Source organism: Erythrolamprus reginae, chromosome Z, assembly GCF_031021105.1.
Source record: "Erythrolamprus reginae isolate rEryReg1 chromosome Z, rEryReg1.hap1, whole genome shotgun sequence".
NCBI lineage: Eukaryota > Metazoa > Chordata > Lepidosauria > Squamata > Dipsadidae > Erythrolamprus > Erythrolamprus reginae.
This window is the reverse complement of record NC_091963.1, coordinates 19,604,875-19,625,473: the sequence shown is the minus strand read 5'-3', so window position 1 is coordinate 19,625,473 and position 20,599 is coordinate 19,604,875. Positions and strand designations below refer to the sequence as shown.

Here is a 20,599-nt window from a genome sequence, read left to right as displayed (position 1 = left end):
CTTAGAACAGCCACTAAAAATGGTTTTAAGTCAATGAGGTACATGGAAAAAAATAGGAAAGTTCCTAGTAAATTAAAAACAATCTCAAACTGGTTAATTTCTGAATAAAGACCTGTGGTACTGAGGAAGCTTTCTTTCATTTTTTCATCAAAACATACCCCTAACAATCCTGATACTGAAAGGAAAACCTTTCCTTCAATCTTAAAAGCAATGTCCTTTTCCAAATAATGTTAGTAGAAGTAAGGATTCTGAAGTTTCCAGCTTTCACAATCCAGCACTAGAATAATAATATCTAATTTCCAGATTGTGGAAGAGCTCCAATTTTCTTCTTGCAGAAAGAATAGCTTAAAATGTGTTTTATAATACGAATACTGCCACTGACAATCTTTCCAAACTGAAAGAAAATTAAACCACTCTACACTGTGAAATTTAATATCTGCTATCAAAGAAACTATTTGTGCTTTAAAAAAAAGTGAAATAAAAGGTGACACATAAAATCCATTTGCAGGTTTTAATATGACAGGGCTGATAGAGATTTGGCTATTTATGAGCATTTTCACTTATTTTCTCTTGGATACATTACCAAGATTTACGTATCAGATGAAAGCAGACTTAGCTTTCCAAGGTTTTTATTTTGTGGGATTCCACACCCAGTTTCTTTAATAACTCTGTCAGTCCATTAATTCTTTTTGGAACTTTGTGATTTCAATCACTATTTTAGAATGAATGCTAGTTGCCGAAAATGGAAATATACTAACAACAAGTGCTTTCACAATTAAGGAATGCTTATCAGCAGGCTTAGTGCTGATGATCACAAGTTGCTTCAGATAGCTGCCTACAAATCTCCAGCATGTTTTAAAGGAACATTCTTAATTGGGGCACCTTCTGATGATTTTCAAGTTCCAGAATTCCTAATAGGTTTTTCTATAGACTGGCTCATAATGTTGAAAGCTCCACTATATCTACAAGTTATCTGGTCAGAGCAAAAAATTTAAGTTTTCTCCGTTTATTTGCATCCCCTCCCCCCAAGATCAGCATTCTTAGTTCCTATACTTCACATAGCTTGGTTGTTACTAGGTAACATCATCAATGCTAGTAAGTAACAGGATTGGCTTTCCATTTATATTCTAATTGTTTGCCCTGTCAGTGTTGAATGTTCTTTGGTTGGATTATTTATTGTTGGACCAGAGTACCTACGAAACCGCCTTCTGCTGCATGAATCCCAGCGGCCAATTATGTCCCACAGAGTTGGCCTTCTCCAGGTCCTGCTGAGAAAACAATGCCATCTGGTGGGACCCAGGGGAAGAGCCTTCTCTATGGTGGCCCCAGCCCTCTGGAATCAACTCCCCCTGGAGATTCTAACTGCCCCTACCCTCCTTGTGTTCCGTAAAATGTTGAAGACTCACCTTTGCCGCCAGGCGTGGGGGGATTAATCTCCCCCTCTCCTTTTTTCGCTGACCTTTATTATGTTTATGTTCAGTCGGACTGAATGTGTATGATTGTGTAATAGATAGGTTTTTATAACAATGTATTTTAAATTAGTTTTTTAAAGTTTTTAACATTGGATTTGTATTTATATTGTATTGCTGTTATGTTGTGAGCCGCTCCGAGTCTTCGGAGAGGGGTGGCATACAAATCTAATATATTATTATTATTATTGTTGTTGTTGTTGTTGTTGTTAATTTGTTTGACTAATTCCTTAATTGAGGTATTGCTCACTTCTTGATTTTTGGTTTGATGTTAATCTTGGATTAACATGCGTCCAACATAATCTTGGATTAACATGCGTCTGGATTAACGTGCATCATAATCCAACATAATCTTGGATTAACGTGTGTCTGGATGTTGCTTGCTGGTGGGGAGAACTTTGTTTTTTGGTTGCTGTTGGTCTCTTTTGCACAATATGTAGACACAATATTGCATTTGAATATGTGCAGGTGGTTTAGATCTACACGTGAATTGCTTCTCACGTGGACAATTATATATTGCATGTTCTAGAGTTGGCAAATCAGAGAAACCAGACTGAACCACATCAACGCATGGCCAGATACAGCTAGTTATTAATAAGTCAAAAATGAAGTCTCCCATATAGCTTATGGCCATAAAATCTATGTAGCTGTGCAGGATCAGACCATAAATTCTCATTTGTAATATCTCTGGATAACATTTTCTCTGTGTGGCACTTTATCATTTCCATTGAGGTGGAAGTAATGGTTTACTACCCACTAAGGCATTACACAAAAAATTCTGGATGTTTGTGATGTTGTCAAAGATTCCCAATGACTTTTGCCAATGATCCTCTACAGCTTAATCTACTTATTCTAAACTTCTCAAAAAGTCAAAGAACTTATATGTTTCTATGAAGTAGAAAATGGTGTTGCACTCAAGTTGTATAACAAAATGTTAATGAAACCCTGTGTTTTTACCCTGTGTCAATTGAAGTCTTTCTTTTTTACATGGCATCTTTTTTTTCTGTTGTTTTTGTAGGTAGGTGTTGGTTTTATTAAGATTGGTAGCTACATACATTTGAATTATTAATAAGTAACAATCTGTTATAACATATCTCTTGTTGCAAGTATATTTAGCATATTTATAAATTGCACATTTTCAACATTGCCAGGTTTTAATGATATATAACGCAAATCATGAAACATCAACAAGCAATGAGCATTCAGGTGAAAACATTAAAAACTCATAAGGAAAACAGCTGAATCCATCATTTTTCTGATATGGGCCAACCTAAATACCCTCAAAATAAAATAGGCCATGACAGACCTATAGCTACATGCAAATAAACCAAAAATCATTGGTATACTTCATTGAATTGGTAGGATCAGAAATCATTTGTAATACAGTAGTGTTATGGAATTAATTATACATTTTAATGTATTACATTTACATTTATTGACGTCCCAGAAGGATGAGAATAGCTAATTAAACCAAAACTATAAAGGCCTTGGGAATGGTATTAAAATACTGTGATGATTCTATACCTACAGCAATGAGAATTGTGCCAGAATGATATTCTCTCTGACACTACTTGGAACCAAAAATTGGTCTTTGAAAAAAAAAGGATTGGAAGTGCATTGATGCTTTTAAACTTTGATGTTCAAGAAGTCTTCTGGGAATATCATGAACAAGCAAGAAAAATATCACTAAACACATTAACCCAAAGTATTAACTTGAAGTATAAATGACTGGATTCAAATTATCTTGCTTTATCAAAGACCTAGCTCTTCAGAAAAGTCTCTTATTTTGGGAAAGGTGAAAGAAGTAGACAGGATAATGAATGTATCATTAAAAGAACTTTGGGGGAGGGGAGATTAAGGACAGATCATCCTGAAGAAACTCTATTCATATGGCTGCTGAGAATCGACAACAACCTGATAGCACAAAATCAATCAAAAGTAAAAGCATTCAAAAAATTAATCTAAATAACCTACTGAAGAATTTTGTTAATAGTTCACTTATTGAATATCAATCTGTAAGTGTATTGTTGAAAATCAATGAATGCATGACTAACAACTCAACCGCAACCACCACAACAAAAACCCACAGCCCTACAAAACCTAAAAAACTATATTACAGTCCTTAATTTGATGCCCTTCCTCAATCCAGACTATAAAAATCTGGATATTCCTATTCATTGTTCTAGAAAAAAACAGCAAGATGAACAATAGCCTTAATTTAAGAGTTATTAGATAATCAACTGGTACTAGCAAATTTATATTTGGGATTTGTGTATGCATATACAAACAAATTCACAATGTAATGTTAGACTATATAGAGAAGCCAAGAATAATTAAATCTTTCTAAGCAGGAATCATAATGGATAAGGATTAAAACATGTATAGAATGGAATCATTTAAATTCATTAGGTATAATTTTGTAACAGATTCTTGAACTCAGTGTATTTCACCTATTTTAGTCAAAATACATCACTGTTAAACCTGGATCATTCAAAGTTTTTGTAGGCAAATTAATCCATTTCTGAGTATAGTCAATCAGTATGTCTTTCTCCAACTTCTTGTCAAGACTATGTGACTCTTAAAAACAATGGCCAGAATCCAAGAAACAATGTGTGTTGTTCAGTTCATCCAAAATAATTTTGAACTTATTCCATTATTCCATTAGCCTTTGTTGCCATATGGCAAAATCATTCTTCAAATAAAAACCTTTCTGAAAGACTTTTTGATAAGGCATCTGGCTCCCTTGTAGTCCATTTAAAAAAAAATCCACTATGGCTTTATTTAAGCCTCTTACTAAACATAAAACAGAACTTGGCCACAATCACCAACTACAGATAAAATAACAATTAAAACACATAGTTATGGAATGATATTCAAACTTTCCAAAATATAGTGTATTCTTGACAACTTCAAGTTTAACATTACCAAACAGCAACATTATCATCATTTTCATTTTCTGTAGTTAGAAATAAGAAACAATTGGAGCCAAAAAGTCACTATATTGGACCTTTTTTTCTTCTTGTTGTTGTATCTCTATATCTTGTCTCACTCCAAGAATTTATCCTTTATTATACTTATTTTCTTTCTTCTTTTTTTAAAGCTTTTTTTAAGTAGGCATATTGAATTTAAAGATAGAAAATCAGCGATTTCCTTTTATTCTTTAAAGTTACTTTCAACTAATGTAGCTGGAAAAACTTTCCATTATTTCAAATACTGCATTTACTCTGGCTTGGAACAATATTGTTATTTAAAACTTCAAAGCATTACAAAAGTCTTATTTCAAAATAGGAAAAACATGTAGGCTAAACTGAAATGACCATATAGGGGAGCAGACTTTGCTATAGGTCCATTTACCCAGGAAAATATATTCTTAAAAGGGTACCTGAGCCTTTCAAATGAGTTGACTACATAATTTCACAATTTTACTTGTTTATTTGGCCAGATGTAAATATATCTAAAATATACAATAAAGTGCTAATCAGTTTCTTTCCTCACTGCTCTTTCAATTCTTGATGATGCAGTATTATTGATCTTTAACCTTTAAATGAGTTTCAAGGAGGATCAAGATTAGAAAAATTTTATAGTTTGTGGAGAATCACAAATTTTCAAAAGCAAGATGCTCCAAGAAAATGTAAAGAGCAAAACAGACCATTTCCTTATTCTGTCTGAAGTACCACAATCAAAATAAAGGCAAGAATAACAGTAAAGAAACTGGTCACAGAAGCGTTTTCCCCCAAAATGCAGACATTCTTAGAAATCTATCAGCCTGCAATTCTATAGCCATTACAGCAGCTTTACTGCAACTGGAAACAAAATGGCATGTAGAAAGAGGTTGGTTTGGCCTGGTTTATGAGAGAAAGAAGACATGGAAGATGTTTCTTATTGCAGCAGTGGCGGAATGACAACGCGGACACAGAGCTGGATTTAAAACTGCATCATTTAATTAAATTAAAAATTAATTTAATTCAACCTAACATGGACCCGCAGAGGTCAACTGAAATACTTCCGGGGCGGAAATGACGTCATAAAAACTTCCGGGGCAACGTAGGGCGTAGCTCCATGCTGATCCAGGTGAAGGGGCTGCACCCTCACCTGGATCCCAGCCATGCCATGCATGTGGGAGGTCTCGCCGTCCAATCCCTGAAAGGGAATTGAAATGGGCGAGACCCAGAGGCAGGTTCTCCTCAATTGCTCAAATCAATTTAAAAGGTACCATGAGCCCTTGGAGAGAGTCTGCCAATCATCCTCAAAGATGCCCAATGGAGAACACGCAGTTGCTAAACACCTCCCAATTTCCGCCCCTAACCTGACAATCCAATGACTACAGGTAAGCCAATTAGAACTAATCGGGGAGCACCCCCTAACCATCTATCCCACACCGCAGTGTGGAATAAGTGAAAAAACGGTCGCAGAAAATACTGAGACCGCCAAAAATTCCTATTCGGCCCCCTAAGGGTGACCCCAGTAGCACACTGAAAGATAGGGAGGGCGGGCGGGTGTTTGCCTGCTCATTGTCAGGGGCGAAAAGGAGGCCCTGAGCCTGCACAGCCCTTTTTATAGTGCTGGTAGGCTCCGCCCCTGGCAATGTCATCGGCCATGGCCAATGACCAGGCATGGCCCGGATCTCGCGATATTCCGTCCATTTAAGATGGCGGCAGAGGCCGGGGGCCGCGTTTCACTGGCCCTGCCGCAAATCCTGGCTGACGTTAAGTCGCCGACCAGGCATTTCTGCCTCAATATTCAGATATGGGAAATAACAGTCTGCTTGTCTGTCCATTCATCTATCTACCCATCCACCCATCTGTCTACAATTCAAAACAGGCTTTAGCAAAGTATATGGCTATCAATAAATAAGTTAATCAATTACAAACTCCAGAGGTCTCAAAGCAGTCCCTGCAATGGTTTGTCGAAACTGAGTTTGACTCATTTTTGTGGTGCTGCTGGTGAAAACTAACAACAAAAAAAGCAGAAACCTCAGCTGTCCCTTGTTTGTCAATACATGTAGCTCACAGGAATGCAGTTCTAATATGCATATAGATGCATATGATTCTGAAAGATGATGATGATAATAACATCTTTAACCATGATGAATAAAGTGACAGAAATCAGGAGTGGATTCCTCCTGGTTCGGACCAGATTGCCTGAACTGTTAGTGGTCTGCTCATGATTTTAATTAGTTAGTTAGTTAGTTAGTTAGTTAGTTAGTTAGTTAGTTAGTTAGTTAGTTAGTAGTTTATTGGACTTATATGCTGCCCCTCTCCGTGGACTCGGGGCGACTCACAGCATATACCAAAAACATAGCAATACAGTTTATCCAATTAATATACTAATAAGATTCTTAAAAATTCTAACTTAAAACATTCATTTACATTCATTGAAGAATCACATTTTGACGTCACAGATCCAGTTATGATTGTGCCCGTCTTTTTTTCTGAATTTTCATTTAATTTTCTTACATGGCTTCTGCTCCATCTGTGCTTTGAGAAAAGCCCCCCCCCCTCCATCCCCAGATTAATTCTGACCTTTATTTCTTCACCTGAAGCACAGCTGATCAGCTCCTCAGCTGTGTTGCGGGCTGAGTCCACTGTCTGAGCATGCACAGAAGTGAAATCATTCATGGGGATGTGCGCATGCATGTGTATGAGTGTGTGAAATGTTGTGACGTGAAGCGGTGGCGAAGGTAAGTTGAACCCACCTGATAGAAATGGCTAGCCCTTCATTTATTGAGTGCAAATGACTAGGAAGGAAGGAATAAGAAAAAGCAGCTGCCTTAATTCATTGCTCCTTTTAACAGCTGCCTTGTAAGGATGGGCAACCGGACTATCTGTTGGAAGAGATAATCAGTGACATCCCCAACCATTATCTATTACAGCAGAAGTGACAAGAAACCATCAGATTTCAGCTGAAGTCCTTCTGAAAATGGGAAGTTCAGGCTACATCAAATTCAAGTGGTCATTGACATCATTATGTGGTACCCTCTCTCTTTGCCATTTCCTATACAATACAACTGCCCCGCAATGCACCTCTTAAGAATATGGATTTAAATCATTCCAATTTTCCTTTTTTCAACCTTTGTCTTTATAAATGACAAGCTTGACGTCAAGGATGATCATCTTTCAAAGATCTGATAAGTGCTTTAACATTCTGATGAAGTATGGGGTAATAAAGTCTTGAAACAAATACAACAAAAAGGATTCTGAATTTTTTTTAAAAAAAATTGATTGCCTCGTTAAATGTGAAAGCTACAAAGTTGTGTAATGGTTAAGGTGTTGGCTTCAATGGACACAGTCAGTTGAACTTATTCCATGTCATCATTATGCGTACATACATTACCTTGAATTTCTGCTGATAAAGGGAAGATGCATGAGAGAATCAATCATGGCAAAGTTAGGAACAAGCAGTCTAGCCTATTATCACAGTAACAGCTGCCAAAAAGTGAGAGATTTTAAGCCCTTTGCACCATATGGTCACCAAAAGAAGGAACAACACTTTGAACATTGAATTCACTATAAATAGGGTTTGAATTTGATACACAGCAATCATTGGAATTTTTTTTCATAACAGCTTGCAGGGTATGTGTGCAATAAGCATGCTTATCAGAGGTCTGCAGCCTTGAATGCCTCTTGGCATTGCTTCTAGTTCTAATGTTTGACAAGGGGATCCTGACATTATACATCTAACAGCTAAATTCAATGAAATGGGCAGAATGTTCCACTAGCAGATTATTGTTCCTTTATATGTACTGATTTTCAAACTTTCTAACACTCCAAATAGCTGCCACGCTGCTGTGCTGTGCATGCTACAATTTGTTCCAATGTCATCTTGCTCCAAAAAAAGAGATGTAATTCTTTATTCACCCCTCCTTCTGGAAGAAAGATTCCAGATGAACAGTTGCATGCTAATATGATTGCCAACACAATGTGAAGGCTTGCAGCCCTTTTAACATGAACAAATGTCAGATGTAAAAAGGGTTCATGGATGAAAGCCCACTTTGTCATTTTGGAAAACAAACATACTCTCTGTTTATATCATTATACTTCTTTATATCTGAATACTATAAAAAAATATGTAAAAAAAAGTTTGCCAAGCCTGTTCAGTCTAGCAGTTAACAGTGCTGGCCTAGAAATTGAGGACAGGGAATTTTAGTTCCATTTTAGGCATGAGATGAATGGGTGACTTTGGGCTAGTGGCTATTCTTCTCAGCCCAAATACCTAACAGCACTGTTGGTGTGGGAAAATAGAAGAAGGAATGGATATTATGTATATTTGCCACTTTGAATCATTTATAAAGATAATAAAAGCAGGATATTAGAATATTAGGAAAAATATTTACAACCTTTAGGGTCTTGTTGAAAAGAGTCTGATAATCTGTGTACCTCTTAAGTTTTAGTTCATTTTGAAGTGTCTGCCTAGTTAAGCTTAGTAACAGCCGGCTGCTTAGAGCCGTGCGATAGGCATCTCTATCCAAGGTGCTGATTGGACGCGTATACCCAGATACATTGTAAAGCGGGAAAGTTACTTGTTGGGATTGGTTTCTGCCTCAGACTGCCGGCTGTATAAAAGACTGTATTTCTGTGTTAATTTCTCAAGTCTGTACCTGCCTCCTCTGGCAATGCTAAACCGTAATAAAGATATGTTTAACTAAGGCCTTCAGCTACTATACTGGCGACGAGGATTCGAGCCTTTTTGTCACGGAATTCAGTAGACAGTTAGTGACAGTAAGTGAAGATGTCCGTACAGTTAACTTTTACCCCTTTTAATCCACAAGGGGAGACGTGGGACTCCTATGTCGTCCGTTTTGACTGCTTCTTGATCTCCAATGGCTACACGGAGATTTCTGGGGATAGGAAAAGATCCTATTTTCTCGGGTTTTGTGGTCCCGAGATGTTTGAGATGGCTCGAGCTTTATTTGCCCCGGTCTCGATCCACGATATTCCTTGGCAAGACTTTTTAACTACCTTGCAGGATCACTATGCCCCAGCCCCTTCCCGGTGCGCGTGGCGCTATAAATTCTATCAGAGGAACCAAGCTGAAGGGGAGTCAATTAATGACTTTGTGGCCACTCTCCGCCGAGCGGCATTATACCGTGAATTTGCTGATTTGAATGACTATTTGCTGGACAGACTGGTGTTTGGAGTGAGGGACGGTCGCCTCAAGCGTCGTCTCTTGGCCACCCGAGACTTGACATTTCAGGCAGCATTGGCGGAGGTTCGCGCTTTCGAGCTGTCAACGCAATCTTTGGCTGCAATGGACAGTACCGTTAATGTCACTCAAAAAGTGCCTCTTTTACCTGACAAGCCAAAGGGTTCCCTTGTTGAGGATGACAATTTAGGGGCAGAGGAGGAAGAAGTTTGCCGGCTGGTGGCGAATCGCAGCCAGGAGGTGCCTGCCACGCGCCCCCGTCCCCCTGTGTCGCCCTGTCAGGGGTGCGGGGGTAACCATTTTAGGTCAAATTGCCCTTTCCTGGACGCGGCGTGCCGGCGCTGTGATGCTAAGGGCCACATTGCCAGGGTCTGCCGATTTCGCAGATCCCCCCCAGCCGCGACAAGGGATCAGAGGGATTTCCAGAATTTCACTCCCCGTTGGCAACGGAAATTTTCCTCGAACCGTAGGGAGGATTGCAATGCCGTTTACAGTCATCCACGTCCTGCAACCATGTATGTCAGGGAGACGTCTGACTCCGCGGAGAAAATTTCAGTGGAAGTTCAGCTTGGCAGATCGGGGTGCCAGATGCAAGTGGACACGGGCTCTGCTCATTTGCTGGTCTCATGGGCCACCTTGAAACGCTGTTTTCCCAGCCTGAGCAAGAATCGTTTGCAGCCATGCTCTTTGAATTTCACACATTCATTTATTGAATTATCTGTCTTCGCGGTGGGTGGCAAAGAACAATAAAGTAAAGCCACAATTAGACTCACAAAAGCATAAATAACTACAGTATTATTACAAATTAGGACATCAGTAAAAAATTAAAATGTACAAACAGAAAGAAAGATAACACCTATAAATGGGAAGCCATTTCTGCTCGTGTCTCTTTGTCCATCTCCCTGTCAAAGTCTAAATTAACAAGGAAACGGAAGAAGATAAGGTCCTTTCTTTCTGTAATAATAATCCAGGACCTCAAGATTGGCAGACAAAATACTAAGTTTCAAACTGATTGCAGATCAATGGGTAAATGCTGAAAAGGATGAATGCTAACAGATAACTTGGACAGCATTTATGGTGTTTTTCTGCCCTTGTTTCTTTCTCTTGTACAAAGAAAATATAGAGCGTCAAATCACTGTATACTGTTGTTGTCAGGTGTTAAAATAAATATCTATGTTTTCCAATATTTTGTTCTCCAACAGCATTTTCCTTTTTCTAACTGTAGAAGAACTCTCAATAAGCTGCATTTTCCACTTAACATACTTAATATTCAAGTTTTTCCTCAATATAACTTTTCTTAACATGGCTATAAGACAGTCCATGGAAGGAGGATGCATTAGGGGATGAACTTGTAAGTTAACTCCAACTATGAGTTCTGGCTCACTGCACAACCCCACTGGTCCAGTGACTAAATTTAAATATCTTAACTGAGTCCCATAAAGGTGACTTAAAATCTTCATGTGCGGTCTCTAAAGTGGGTCCTTTAAAGATCTCACATGAAGATTTTAAGTCACCTTTATGGGACTCAGTTAAGATATTTAAATTTAGTCACTGGACCAGTGGGGCTGTGCAGTGAGCCAGAACACATAGTTGGAGTTAATTGGTTGAAGACTGCTGGGTCTACACTATGATTGGTTGCTGTGAGTATGGAGGAGGGATTTCCCTCCCACCTCCACCACCATTTTTTCTGTATGCCCTATATGCTCTGTGGTTTACCTCATGATGCCCTTTCTTTGATGTATACAATATATAGATATAAAATGTATACAATATATAGATATAAAATATATTTATTTATATAAAACTACAAGTTTGTGTCAGCGTCTCTGGTTTCATATGGATGCCTGCTTCCCAATTCCCTGACATAGAGCTCTGATAACATGAATCAATAAAAATCTGCAAGCATTTAGAAAATCCACAAGGATATGATCACAGAGTGGTAACTGAATGAAAGAGCTATCAATTCAATATGTTCTACCCAACACAGTCTAAACAGATGACTCTGTGAAAAATACAAGCTAGTAACTTGGTTATCCTTCTCTTCCTCCCCACTCTTGGGTATATTAACTACCAATCTTTGAATTCTAATTACCATAACCAATTGATAATTGATATCCACTCCCAACTTCTTTAGTCCCATGTAAAAGTCATCAAATCCCAGGATAAACCCTATACCCTTTACCAGTGAATTTCATCAATTTCAATTTTTTTTCAAATTAAAAGTAGCTTGAAAACATGAAAAGATGAGGAATGGAAAATATCTCTGATAGGCACTAGCCATTTCTTGGGTTCAAATGATGAGTTAGTATTTTGAACTCTTTATAAAGTAGTTCAGCAGTGAAATTATCCCTAAGTACCAAGTTCAAAAAGGGCTTCTAGCTAATACTTTGTGAATTGTAAACACAGAAATCTATAGCAGAAGATATAATATCCTCTACAGACACAATTAAGGGAATTGCTTTAATGCACTTGAAACTTTTAATCTTCACAATCTTTGAAGTGGCTGTGAGGATTGCTTCTATTTAAGTTTGAAGAGTCCACGGTATGCTAAAAGTTTTACCATGATGTAAAGCATTAAAATACCGTATTTTTCGCTCTATAAGACGCACCTGCTGATAAGACGCACCTAGTTTTTAGAGGAGGAAAATAGAAAAAAAATATTTTGAGCCAAAAAGTAGGCTAAAATATTTATTACAATAACACTGCCCTAGGGGAATTGGGAAAATATACAAACAAGCCCCCCTCTCTCTTTCTTTCTATCTCTCCCTCTTTCTCTCTACCTTTCTTTCTCTTTCTCTCTCTCCCTTTCTCTGTCCCTCTCTTTCTTTCTCTCTGTCCCTCTCTTTCTTTCTCTCTGTCCCTCTCTTTCTTTCTCTCTGTCCCTCTTTCTTTCTCTCTGTCCCTCTCTTTCTTTCTCTCTTTCCCTCTCTTTCTTTCTCTCTGTCCCTCTCTTTCTTTCTCTCTGTCCCTCTTTCTTTCTCTCTGTCCCTCTCTTTCTTTCTCTCTGTCCCTCTCTTTCTTTCTCTCTGTCCCTCTCTTTCTTTCTCTCTGTCCCTCTTTCTTTCTCTCTGTCCCTCTTTCTCTCTCTCTGTCCCTCTTTCTTTCTCTCTGTCCCTCTCTTTCTTTCTCTCTGTCCCTCTTTCTTTCTCTCTGTCCCTCTTTCTTTCTCTCTCTTATCTCTCCTTCTCTCACTCACTCTCTTTGTATCTCTCTCTTTCTCTCTCTCCTTCTCTATCTTTCCCTCTTTCTTTCTCCCCCTTTCTATCTCTCCTCTCCCTTTCTCTGTCCCTCTATTTCTTTCTCTCTGTTCTTCTCTCTTTCTCTCTGTCCCTCTTTCTTTCTCTCTCTTCTCTCTCCTTCTCTCACTCACTCTCTTTGTATCTCTCTCTTTCTCTCTCTCCTCTATCTCTCCCTCTTTCTCTCTCCCTCTTTCTATCTCTCCTCTCCCTTTCTCTGACCCTCTCTTTCTTTCTCTCTGTTCTTCTCTTTCTTTCTCTCTGTCCCTCTTTCTTTCTCTCTGTCCCTCTCTTTTTCTCTGTCCCTCTCTTTCTTTCTCTCTGTCCCTCTCTTTCTTTCTCTCTGTCCCTCTTTCTTTCTCTCTCTTATCTCTCCTCTCACTCACTCTCTTTGTATATCTCTCTTTCTCTCTCTCCTTCTCTATCTCTCCCTCTTTCTCTCTCCCCCTTTCTATCTCTCCTCTTCCTTTCTCTCTCTTTCTTTCTCCCTCCCTTATTTTTTCTGTTTTTCTGCTGTGGGCGGTTTAGGGCCCCTCAAACCCCGACGACCTCGCCCCCGGATCCTGTCCGGGACAGGGCAGCTTCCTCTGACAGGCGCCGCGTGGGGCCGAGGGGGCTCAGCAGGAGGTGCAGCGGTGGGCGGAGAGAGGGAAGGGGGGGCAGCGGCGTCCCTCCTGGCCTTGGCGGGCCGCCCGACCCTCCCCACCTCCTGCAAATGCGGCGGGCGGCGGGGGAAGAGCGAGGAGCCGGCTCCGGCGGGCGCGGGGCTTGGCTGGCTGGCTGGCGTGGGGAGCGCTGCTGGTGGTGTGAAGGGAGACCCTCCTCCGGGAGGGAGGGGGCCAGGCAGCAGCTAGCCAGCCGAGTTCGCAGCCAAACTTTGCACAGGCGGCGGCCGGCTGCGAGCGACTGGCTGGGTTTTGGGTCTTAAGCGATTCCCGTAGCCTTCCCAAAGGCTCGGAATCGCCAACGCTCCTCCGGTGCCGCTCCGCCTCCTAAACCTGCGGGGTGGAGGCATCCCCCGGCCCAGCACTTCCGGAGGCCGAAAGGCGCGGCTCTCTTCGGGGTTGGGAAGAGGAGAGGCGGCGACAGAGGCGGCGGTCTCCAGATGAGTATATCGCCGCCGCCCCCCTCTGCTCCAGCGCCTCCCCCCCCCTCCCTGCCTGCATCTTCGCTCCATAAGACGTGGCTGATTTTTCATCCTACTTTGGGATGAAAAAAACTGCGTCTTATGGAGCGAAAAATACGGTAAATAATCTTAATTTGGTCAGATCTATATTCATTAACTGTATTACCTAGCAAGGGAATAAAAATACAAAGTTTTAATTCTACTAATGTATTTCACTTATGCATTAGTTGGGCACTGTAGTAATTAAGGATATTGTTGAGCAACACTCACTCACTCTTCACTAAAGCCAAATTTTCACTGTTATTCAACTGGGAGTTTCACTCTCCCACTCCTCACCCCTCACCCCTTCTCTCTCTCTCTCTCTCTGTCTCTCTCTGTCTCTCTCTCTCTCTCTGTGTGTGTGTGTGTGTGTGTGTGTGTGTGTGTGTACAATCTAAACTAAATCCTAGGAACCGAATTTAATGGAACTCAACTCTGACAAACATATAAAGATGATGTTGTTGGTGTCTTTAAACATTTAGTTGGTTTTGGTACAAATTGAATACTCAGACAGTAATGATTTATGACATAAATGTAACAAAACTCAAATGAAAATTGCCTCCTGAACTTAAAATTGCAGGGAGGAAGTGAAATAGTAAACAATATAATGTGGCACAAAATAATCTCAATTTACATAACAAACTGACTAAATGACCCTTTCTGTCAGATGATGTCCATGCGCCAACAACACATAAGACAGAATTGTCTACGATCTTTGTCTTATCACTACAGTGTTTTTTAAAATTTCTCTACTGACAAACTCTTCATTTTTTTCCTTGCACTCAAAAGTAGAGGAAAGAAAGAACCCAATGACAAATATCTGTCCCTTCTCACCTCTAAGGATTGACATAATCATGGAGAATGAGTGCTCACAAATTCCCCTTCCTGCTTGGTATGCCTAACACATTGTCAAGTCAAGTGATTCAGGTATTGTACTTGGCTATTGAAATCACTATATTCTGACCAAAATTCAACTTTTGTGGAATGAATTGTCTCCCTCAATTAACCCCGTTTCTTGAAACTACTTCTTTGAAACACTTTATAATATTCAAAGATCAGAACTAACAAATCCGGCATCTATATCAAAACCATATCTTGAAATCAATAATGCAAACTAAATGATTTCATAGTATTTTTCTCCATCAGAACTCCTCAGATGATTTTTTTTTAATTTATGGGATTCAGTCTACTTCAGGGGGGAGGGGAATGGGCTTCTAATTAGAATTCCCATTCTCTTTTCTGAAATGGAAGTGTTTCCTGATTTATCTATTCAATTATACATCCCACTCATTGTTGTGATTCAGTCTGAGGCTCCTCAGGGAACGGCTGGAACTCTGCCGGCTCCATGCTCAGAGGGGGAGGACGAGGAACAGGAGGAGGAGGAGGACCAGGCAGACGGGGAAGAGGAATGTCAGGACGAGGAGGAGGGAGAACAGCCTGAGACCCCCGGGGGGGAGCTCTCCCCAGCGAGTAGCCTGGAGTCATTAGATGAGAACACACAAGCCATCATAGATATGAGGCAGAGAAGGGCAGCACAAAGAAGGGGACAATTAGCCAGGTATTTCCATCCCTAATAGGCAACAGCTGGGTTTGGGTGTGGTTCTCCTCAGAAAGGTTGAAAAGGCAGGCCCGCCCTTCCTGTATTGTGGAGAGTTATCTTTTGGGAGTCCTGTGACCTTGCTTCGATCCTTGGCATCTCTGATTCTGGCTTGTGGCCTCGAAGGCTGAAAACTTGGGGGAGGCGTGGGTTTTATTATCTACAGTGGTGTGTGTGCCAGCAAGAAGCCTGTTGTATTGTCTAGCCGTCGTGACTCTTCTGTGAAGCTTCATAGCATTCCAGTTTGTAAGAACAGTTTTTGTTATCTGTGTTTGTTTTCAAAGATATAAAATGACTTTGCTTTTTACCAGCGTGTCTGGCTACTCTTTTTAGTTGGTGTTGATGTCTGGGGGAACCCAGACAGAACACTCATAATCTGGAAAGATGAACTGAAGGTGGAAGTTTACAGGGGAAGTATTACCCCATGACTTAACCAGTTTTATTCAGTTAAGCAGGTTTGGCAAGTGATGTGTCCGAAAGCAAGTCAAATAATTATTATTAAATATCTGAATACTTTCTACTTTTACAAGGAGAAAGAGGGAGAAGAGGCCTTCAGAATCAGAATTTTTAAGCACAGTTACATTTTTCGTGTGCAACCGCATCACCCTCTCCAGTACTTTATTCCAGTCTGTTCTCATTAAGGATTTGTTTCCGTTGTTCATGCCCTGTTACACAGTTTCAGTTTAATTAATTATCCCGCTGATATGAAATCACCAAAGAATTCTTTCTTTCTAGGTACATGCAAACTCATTAACATCAAATATAATAGATTTTTTTTTGGAAACCACTATAGAAAAGTATTTAAAGGATAAGGAATGAAATTCTTACTTGTTTTATCACTCCTATCTCAATAGTAATTTAACTTTCTTGAAAATAAATGTCTTATTTAAATTTTTGGGTTAGAACACTACAAGGCATAACTGTATTTGAAATGTATTCAAATATGCAAATGAAATACATTTCCTAGGTCACCAGTAAAGACTCTTGATTCAACTTGCTTTCAAAAATGAACATGTAATGTAATGACAAAAGAAAAATAAAATAATAACCATAAGAATAGGTTTAGAATCTTCGGTTTAATAACTAACATGAGACTAAGAAATACTATATGGGTTTTACTTCCATCCAAAGTCAACACAACTGCAGAAAACTGTTTAAAGGATTTGGGGTGTTTAATGTTTTTCCAGTGAAGGAGAGAGAAATATGGACAGGGAGCTATCTGAGATAAATGTCAGCGCCAGTATGCAGTGTATTTACTGCCAGCTTTATCATCTTGGTATACTAAAGCTTGATGTGGCCATGACGTTCTACAAAATCAAAACAAGATTATGAGATTAATAGCTCTAATTCAACTGCCCCATAAATGCTGTTGCCAGCTTGTCAAATGAATAGTTGGCTTGCACCCTGCAAAATCATTAAACAAGTGAGTTTACTACTACATTCTAAATAACAGCCCATATTACTGGCACTCGCTACTTTAGTCTGCCATATATGTTACTGACCTCTTAGGAATCGGGAGAGGTTAATAGTGGATAGTCTAAGGGTAAAATTTTGGGGGTTAGGTGATGATACTACAGAGTCAGGTAGTATTCCATGCAACAACTACTTGGTTACTAAAGTCGTATTTCCTGCAGTCAAGCTTGGAGTGGTTTATTTTAAGTTTGTATCTGTTGTGTGCTCGTGTGTTGGTGTGGTTGAAGTTGAAAGAAAGGATGTTGTAGCAGAGGATTGTACGGGCTATGCTTAGGTCATGTTTAAGGCAGCATAGTTCTAAGCTTTCTAAACCTAAGATTGTAAGACTAGTTGCATAGGGTATTCCGTTGCGAGTGGAGGAGGGCTCTTCTAGTAAAGTATCTCTGGACTTTTCTAGAGTGTTTATGTCCAAAATGCAGTGTAGATTCCAGATAGTTGAGCTGGTATGCTCTGGTTAGTAGTGTGAGATTACTGGAGCAGAAGCTACACAGGATTAGGTTAACAACTCTTCAAGCCCTTTCGGTGATGTTGTTATTTTCGTCAAGATTCAGGACAAAACAGAGTTTCTGATTTTCCATTTCATGTAACCTAAGTGAATAGCAATAGAATTTAGACTTATCTATCATAGTGCTTTACAGCCTTCATAGTGCTTTTACAGCCTCTCTAAGCGGTTTACAGAATCAGCATATTGCCCCCAATAATCTTGGTTCTCATTTTTTTACCCACCTCGAAAGGATGGAAGGCTGAGTCAACCTGGAGCCTATGGTGAGATCTGAACTGCTAAACTACAGCAAGCTGTAGTTAGCTGACAATCTACAGTGCTGCACTCTAACCACTGCACCACCCTGGCTCTCGATTAAGGAAAAACTAATTAAGGGGAAAATTAAGGAAAACTACTACTAATTAAGTAGTAGAACTATGACTAATTAACTAATTACTATTACCACTACTAATTAAGGGGGAAATTGGTAGTGAATGTTTCTTTAAAAAAAACCCTTGATAATAGCAGAACTCCTCACTTTGTAATCCATGCCAGTATCTTACACACTCATAAGAGACTGAACAGAAGTCTTTTTTATATTCTTTCATCCAGTTTTATTAAAATACACTGGAATTCTAGAGCTCACTGCTTCTATCCTTAAATGAGGATGACAGAAATGTAATTGATGAGACTTATTTACAGATTTTATTCATCCCACCTTTATCATTTTTTATAAGTAACTCAAGGTGATTAGCATGTATTTCTTCTCCTACTTCTATTTTCATCACTATGAGGAGTGTTTCACTGAGTCAACAAAACTGGTCCAAAATTACCAAGACCTGGTAACTCCTGATGAGATGGACAAGGCCATGGGAGATGTCAGTTCCTCCACCTATATACTGGACGAGTGTCCCTCTTGGTTGGTTTTAGCTAGCTGGGAGGTGACATGCGGCTGGATCCAGGTATTGAATAACACTTCCTTGAATGAGGGGTCATTTCTCCAGCTGTTGAAGGAAGCAGTTGTGCGACCCCTCCTCAAGATCCAGCTGAATTGAAGAAATATAGGTCAGTCTCCAACCTGCCCTTTTTGGGTAAGGTTGTTGAGAAGGTGCTGGCACTCCAGCTCCGATGGTCCTTGGATGAAGCTGATTATCTGATAGCTTCCTGAAGCCTGTGGAGAGTAGGCCCCTAACAGGCCTACCGGAAGTTCGTTTCTGAACTTCTGGTAGGCCCGTTGGGCCATTTTGTGCCATCCAGAGGCTTTCCTGAAGCCTCGGGAGGACAAAAAACAGCCCAATAGACCTAACAGAAGTTCGGAGGCTTAGTGAGGCCTGTCCGCATGCATGAGGGGCAGTGGTTGTGCATGCATGTGAAGGGGGGAGGGCATTACATTATGAGTGTGGGTACACTCACACTTTTGGTACTTGAGAAAAAGAACATTCACCATCACTGCACTAGACCAAACTGGCTTCCATAAATTGAAATTATAACTTATTGTTCTTAAGAGATCTCTATATTTCTGATCAATTGTACAGAAGCTAATATAGTTTAAAATATTTTTTTCTTTACAAGGTTGGGCAAAATTTTATTCTGTTTTGGTCTCCAACACTACCATCCTTTCCCACTGGGGTAAGTACAGGGTCCTAATTGAAACTAAAATTCAGAGCTTTCCAGGGTCTACTAAGTTGCCTACCAATGTGCGCCTGTATGATGTTGAAGCTTTATAAAATTAATATTTCATACTAGATTATCTTAAACAGATATATGTTACCTGTTCTTGTCTCTCCAGCCATTTATCCACCATGGGATGAGTGGCACTTAGTGAAGAACGAGCATTATCCCTCTGAAATTGGTTGGAAGACCAGGTACTGGTGTCCCGAGGGAGACTTCTGTAATTTTCATCTTTCTGTTTCAAAACAAAGGGAGGAAACTCCTATGATACAAAGCCAAAGCAAATAACACTGTCTAAGAACAACAACGTTAGAGCAAGACTTTAAAAGACAGCTCTTCAAGACTGACTAGTCAGTAAACAAAATGAATTTGTTTAGAATATTTGCACTGTGAATCTTCTGTAGAACTTTAAGGGACCGCGACAGATCCCTTACTTACAACTACAATTGGGATTAGAATTTCCATTCCCAAGTAGTATAGTTATTCATTAAATTCTACCTCATTTTATGACCTTTCTGTTAAGCAAATCACTGCCGGTGTTAAGTTAATTGCATGTTTAGTAACTATGCATGTTAAGTTAATTGCATGTTTAGTAAATATGGTTTCCGCCATTAGCTTTGCTTATTGAAACCTAGCTGACAGGCTCAAACTTAATCCCAACAAGACGGAGTGGCTGTGGGTGCTGCCTCCCAAGGACACTTCCATCTATCCGTGGGGAGGGGGGACTGATGGGAGACTTCTGCATCAGAGGTTTCACAACTTGGGCATCCTCCTCGATCCACAGCTGACTTTGGATCATCATCTTTCAGCTGTGGCGAGGAGGGTGTTTGCCCAGGTTCCCCTGATGCACCAGCTGTGGCCCTATTTGGACAGGGAGTCTCTACTCACAGTCATCTATGCCTTTATCACTTCAAGGTTCGACTACTGCAATGCTCTCTACATAGGGCTATCTCTGAAGAGTGTTCAGAAACTGCAAATTGTGCAGAATGCAGCTGCGCGAGTAGTCATGGGTCTGCCCAGACATGTACATATCTCCCCAACACTCCGCAGACTGCATTTCCTACCAATTGGTTTCCAGACACAATTCAAAGTGTTGGTTATGACCTATAAAGCCCTACATGGCATCAGGCCAGAATACCTACGGGACCATCTTCTGCTGCACGAATCCCAGCAACCGGTCAAGACTCACAGAGTTGGCCTTCTCCAGGCCCATCAACTAGACAATGTTGGTTGGTGGGTCCTAGGGGAAGAGTCTTCTCTGTGAGGACCCGGACCTCTGGAATCAACTCCCACAGAGATTCGTACTGCCCCCACCCACTTTGCCTTCCACAAGAGTCTTAAGACTCATTTCTGCCACCAGGCTTG

General features: G+C 40.1%; 1 protein-coding gene across 1 annotated transcript in view; it reads right to left on the bottom strand.

Moving 5' to 3' along the window:
• The window catches only part of PARD3 (par-3 family cell polarity regulator), a 716,596-nt gene that overhangs the window by 349,818 nt on the left and 346,179 nt on the right, over window positions 1–20,599 (bottom strand). The window contains 1 exon segment of the mRNA XM_070728743.1: window positions 19,335–19,469. Within this exon segment, the coding sequence (XP_070584844.1) occupies window positions 19,335–19,469 (135 nt within the window).